Below are 6000 nucleotides of genomic sequence, written 5' to 3' on the forward strand. Positions count from 1 at the left end.
GCGGGAGCTTCCCAGGGATCCCCGAGGGGCCGTCTGCGGTGGCTTGGCCGGAGCCGCTGTAGGGCCGCGCCTTGCCTGCGCCCCCAGCCTTCAGGACCACCCGCGTCAAACCCACCCCCCAGCCTCGAGGGTCAGCTGCACGCCGAGACCGGGCTTCTGAGGCAAAGGAGCCCGAGGGCGGACGCAACCCTCTGTGGGCCACTCACCAGGTTGAGCGGTCCTTCCATTACTTCCATAGACCCCGGGGTAAGCGGCGGCCTGAGGAAGGGGAGCGACGGAGCCCAGGCACATGGAGGGTAACAGCTGGAGAGCGCGACGCAGTGGCGGCGACTGTGGCCCCACTCCGCGCCCCGGGAGCCAGCGGCGGGCGCAGAGGGAGCAACAACCGCACCACTTCCTCCTCCGGCGCGGCGCCGCGGGCCCCCCCCCCGCGCCGCGGCCACGCACACGTCACGACGTCACACGCGACAGGTTCAAGGTGGGAGGGAGGACAGGGAGTGGGTGGGGCTCAGGGAAGGCGGGGCACGGACGTACACTTTCTCGCGGTCCATCTTTCCTCTCGCGAGAAGCATGTCTTCAGCTTCCGCATACGTCATGTGAGGAGGTACAGCCTTGTTGCTGGAATTCAAGTAGAAGTGGCTGATTTCTGCTATTGGTCTCTCCCATTTCCTTCCAGCGTAACTCTTCCCAGATTCACTCTGCTTTGCCACATCCTCCCTTGCTTTCAAGTCCCCACCTTTATTCTTCCACCTGATTTTTTTTTCCAGAAATGAGATGTGAGTAATGCTAAACCATGCACTGGACTAGACCCTACTAGAGGGAGACAAATGATTCAGGGCTGCGCCCTCAAGTTGCTAACAAACTAATGAAAATAATATGGGTCACAAATAACCATATATAATCCTTGATTGATTTAACAATTATGTGCTAAACCACTATGGTGGGTTCTTTCTGTCAAGGAATTCACTGGTAAAAAATAATTGTGATTTATGCTGTAAAGGAAACAGCTGTGATAGAAGCACCATGAATTGTGCAACTTGAAGGAAATAAATTCTTTCAAAAGCCTTGTGAGCTTGGGAATTCCCTGGCAGTGCAGTGGTTAGGACTCCACGCTTTCACTGCGGAGGGCCCAAGTTCCATCTCTGGTGGGGGAACTAAGATCCTGCAAGCCGTGGCCGGGGGCGGGGGAAAGCCCTGTGAGCTTGGAAGAGGACCTGAAGCTTTAGATGAGGACCCCCAAGCTTTAGGTGAGACCCCAGACTTGGCCTACACCTTGATTGCAGCCTTGTGAGATCCTGAGCAGAGGACCCATCAAAGCCATTCCCAAATTCCTAACCCATGGAAATTGTGAAGTAATAAATGTGTGTTACTTTAAGCCACTAAGTTTGTGACAATTTATTATATGGCAAAGAAAACTATTAGGACCCCTTCAAGGGGATGAAATCCAGAGGCAGAGCTTTCTTGATAAACTATAACTATGAGCAGTGAATCCATGTCACTGCAGTACTCCTACAGTGGCTGGCTGTGCAGTGGGCAGGTTTAATATCTCTAAGGGGAACTTCAGTGACAGCTGGACAAGGAAGGAGACTATGTGTCTGAGAGCAACTTCATCCAGATCAGCAAAAGGCAAGACCTGATAGATGTACACAACCATGTCCAAATGGTGACATGGCCATTGCATCTGCCATCCGTATTCTCTGCCACTTGCTGTCATGCTGTTGGCCTGACCAGCCACAGGCTATGAAGACTGTGCTGTTCGTGGCCAGATCATCAAAGGAAAAGGTTTCAGGCCTACAAAGACTTCAGAGCTATCCAAGCTGCTTCTCTTGAAGTATGGGGAACAGCAGCTATGCCTGAAGCTTGCCAGTGGCCGTTTTTTTCTACCTGCAGGTTTGTATCTTTTCAGACACATGGAAGACTCCTTAGCCTATTAGGAAAAGCCCATTTATTTCCTGAGACTATCAATAAAGGGTTGTAGAGATCTCCAGGCCATCCGAGCTGGGGACACAGGTGGACATGCCTATTACTGAAGCAGAGATGATAAAAGCTCAGTAGTACATCTCTGCTGCAACTCAGCAAGATGGAGCCAGTGGGTTTGGGGGAACATTTAAAAGCTGCAAAGCTTTCAGTGCTCTCTATGGCTCACCTGGAGAGTGAATTTCATGTAAAAGAACCCAATCCTCAATGGGCCACTGAAACAGGAGGGAAGGGGGCAGGGCACAACCTTTAAAAGAATGACATGGCCCGAGGACACGATGTAAACTGATTAGAACCAAATAGGTCCAAGATGGCAGACTAGTCCACTTCCACTAGACCCTGAACCTCAGTATATGCTCATTGTAACACATCAGAAAGCTAAATGACACAGCCACAGGCGCCATGACAGTTCCAAGGCCAATCATAAGGTCAAAAAGTGAGTGGTGGCCCAATTCCTGGCAATCCCCACCCCTTCCCCAAAATAGCTGGAATACTCCTCCCACTCATTAGCCTATGAAATTACCCACCCCTATAAAAACTGACAACCCCATACCCTGGGGCCACTCTCATATTCTGAGATGGCCCACACTCTGTCTGTGGAGTGTGTTTCTCTCTAAATAAATCCACTTCTTACCTATCACTTTGTCTCCCTCTGAATTCTTTCTGTGCTGAGATATAAAGAACCTGAGCTTCATTAAGTCCTGAGACCAGGTGTGATCTCAGTTAAAATATGGTGGGTTCAAGTCCCAATCTGGGTTTTGGCTGGGTTCGAGTCCCAGCACATGGGTTCAAGTCTCAGTCTGAGTTGCACAGTTTCACCACCACTTAGGGACTTGCCACATTGGAGAGGTTAGTGTGCTTTTCCAGAGTATACCTCAAGGCCCTATTTCAGACATTCCTTAGATATTAGCTTCTCTAACTGAAACCAAGCAGGACCCTGTGGGGCTCCCAGGTACAAATCCTTTCCGTGTCCCCATTTCTCTCTCTTTTTTTCTTGTTTTGGCTGTGCCATGTGGCTCCCAGGTACAAATCCTTTCCGTGTCCCCCATTTCTTTTTCTTTTTTTTTTTTTGCCACGCCATGTGGCATGCAGGATCTTACTTCCCCAACCAGGGATTGAACCCATGCCCCCTGCAGTGGAAGCACTGAGTCCTAACCACTGGACCTCCAGGGAATTCCCCCCCAACCCCAGTTTCTTGCTTGTAGGAAATAGGCATCATTCAGCCTCCTTGACCTTCCCTGAGTTCCAAAGGGCAGGTTCAAACAGTTGCTAATCAGGGAAGAGAGGGAATACAGAAACAAGGGAGGGGCCGTCAAGAAACAATAGTGCAGCCTTAGGGCAGGGTCCTGCTTCCTCCTCAAGGAATATATAATATCTTTGAGCTCTTCTGCAGAGCTAAGGCCCCCACCCAGGTGGAGAATGGCAACTTCAGGCTGAGAGCAAGATTCCTGGAACACCACCCTGTTACCTCACCACCAACCAATCAGAAGAAAGGCACACACCCTGCAGCCCTCACCCCAAATTTTGCCTATAAAAACTTTTCCCCAAAAACTACCAGGGAGTTCAGGGTTTTTGAATACAAGCCACCCATTATCCTTTTTTTTTTTAATACATGTATTTATTTATTTTTGGCTGCATTGGGTCTTCGTTGCTGTGCACAGGCTTTCTCTAGTTGCAACAAGCAGGGGTTACTCTTTGTTGCAGTGCGAGGGCTTCTCATTGCGGTGGCTTCTCTTGTTGTGGAGCACGGGCTCTAGGCACACGGGCTTCAGGAGTTGTGGTGCATGGGCTCAGTAGCTGTGGCTTGCAGGCTCTAGAGCTCAGGCTCAGTAGTTGTGGTGCACAGGTTTAGTTGCTCCCAGACCAGGGTTCAAACCTGTGTCCCCTGCGTTGGCAGGCAGATTCTTAACCACAGCACCACCAGGGAAGTCCCCCACCTGTTCTCCTTGCTTGGCCCTGCAATAAACCTTTATCTACTCCAAACTGCAATGCTTATTTGGCCTCACTGTGCCTCAGGCACACAAACTTTGTTTGGTAGCATAATCTTATATGCATCTACAGCATCAGACTCTCCAATCTCTTCTTGAACACTTACTACCTCAAAGTGATCTGTTGTGATCCATGTTTTTTACATTAGAGAGTTCTTTCTTTGTTTGAACTGTAATCTGCCTTCCCATTGAGACAGGAAGGGGGCAAGGCACAACCTTTAAAAGAATGACAGCCATTGAGGACATGACATGAACTGGTTAGAAACAACTAGGTCCAAGATTATGGACAAGTGACTTCCAGTAGACCCATGAGCCTCATTATACATTCATTGTAATACATTAGCTAAATGACACACCCACCAGCACCATGACAGTTCTAAGGCTAACCTAAAAGGTCCAAAAGTGGGGTGTGGCCCAACTCCTGGAAATCCCCACCACTTCCCCAAAATAGTTGGAATAATCTTCCCACTCATTAGCCTATGAAATTACCCATGCCTATAAAAACTGACAACCCTACCCTGGGGCCTCTCATCTTCTGAGATGGCACACACTCTGTCTATGGAGTGTGTATGTCCCTGAATAAACCTGCTTTCACTTTACTGTGGCTCACTCTTGAATCTTTCCTGCACAAAGCCAAGGACCCACACTTGGCGGCCCTTCCCAGGGCCTCACCTGAGACCTGGCACATGACCATCCTCACGTGCCCCACCTTTGTTTTCCTGAAACACCATGACTGCCATGCCCTGAATTTGTATTAATCACTATAACATGGGTGTGTGAACACATGCACAATCTGTTGCCTGCTATCAAAATGTAAAATGTGCATGCCCTTGACTGAGCAATCCCTACAGAAATGCTAGAACAAGTATAGAAAATAAAAGTATGTGAAGGGGGCTTCCCTGGTGGCGCAGTGGTTGAGAGTCCACCTGCCGATGCAGGGGACACGGGTTCGTGCCCCGGCCCGGGAGGCTCCCACACGCCGCGGAGTGGCTGGGCCCGTGAGCCATGGCCACTGAGCCTGCGCATCCGGAGCCTGTGCTCCGCAACGGGAGAGGCCACAACAGTGAGAGGCCCACGTACTGCTGCAAAAAAAAAAAAAAAAAAAAGTATGTGAAGGGATTTCCGTGGTGGTCCAGTGGGTAAGACTCTGCACTCCCAATGCAGGGGGCCTGGGTTCAATCCCTGGTCGGGGAACTAGATCCCACATGCATGCCGCAACTAAGAGTTAGCATGCCACAACTAGAAGTCTGCATGCTGCAACTAAGAGTCCATGTGCTTCAGCCCGCATGCTGCAGCAAAGATCCCACATGCTGCAACTAAGACCCAGAGCAGCCTAATTAATTAATTAATTACTTTTTTTAAAGTTTGTGAAGATGCTCACTGGGGTATTATAATAGTGCTCTCCCTAGTCCCAGAACAGTTCAAACAAAACTAGAAAGATCATTTGACAGAGGTGCTATAGAGGGGATTCCTGCATCAAGGGGATCTTGGATTGACCTCAAATGTTTTTCTGGTTATAAGTCTTTGGTGTGCTCAGTTATAGGAAGAGGGGGGAACAGACCCTTCTGGTCTCCTGTTCTGTTTTCTCTGCCTCTATTATTTCTCTCCCCTTAAGCAGAGGGGCTCCATGGAGAAGGGGATTAGCACAAGGTCAGCATCAAGAACCATAACATAGTCCTTGAGGTGTGTGTGGCCCCTCCTCTGACTTTACTATGGGAAAAAGAATCCAGTGTACCTCCCACACCTTCTGTGTTTACAGACTGTCCAGTGAATTCACCCCAAGCACACTGTCTTTGTCACAAAACCTATAGGGTCTGCCAAAGAGGCAATAACAGTGTAAGCAGATAGTGTTGGGGTTGGAGGGGGGAATCCCTGGAGAAAGAGAACCAGGCCTGGCTTTCTTGATATGAGAGAAGCCATTTTTGGCCAAAACCATGACCCTGCCCCAGGACTGCACTATTGTTTCTTGACTGCTCCTCCTTTTTTTTCTGCATTCCCTCCCTTCCCTGATTAGCCACTGTTTGAATCTGCCCTT

The 6000-nt window shown here is 49.5% G+C and overlaps 1 protein-coding gene across 1 annotated transcript in view; it reads right to left on the bottom strand.

Annotated features, from left to right (window-relative positions):
- Nucleotides 1–236, bottom strand: part of NRBF2 (nuclear receptor binding factor 2) — a gene marked incomplete at its 5' end in the record, with an annotated part of 40144 nt that extends 39908 nt beyond the window's left edge. The window contains one exon of the mRNA XM_079717128.1: nt 207–236. Coding sequence (XP_079573254.1) covers nt 207–236 — 30 coding nt within the window. The remainder of the gene's footprint in view (nt 1–206) is intronic.
- Between the last annotated feature and the right edge of the window lie 5764 nt (nt 237–6000).

The sequence above is a fragment of the Hyperoodon ampullatus genome (assembly GCF_949752795.1).
Source record: "Hyperoodon ampullatus genome assembly, chromosome: 1".
In the NCBI taxonomy this organism is placed as follows: domain Eukaryota; kingdom Metazoa; phylum Chordata; class Mammalia; order Artiodactyla; family Ziphiidae; genus Hyperoodon; species Hyperoodon ampullatus.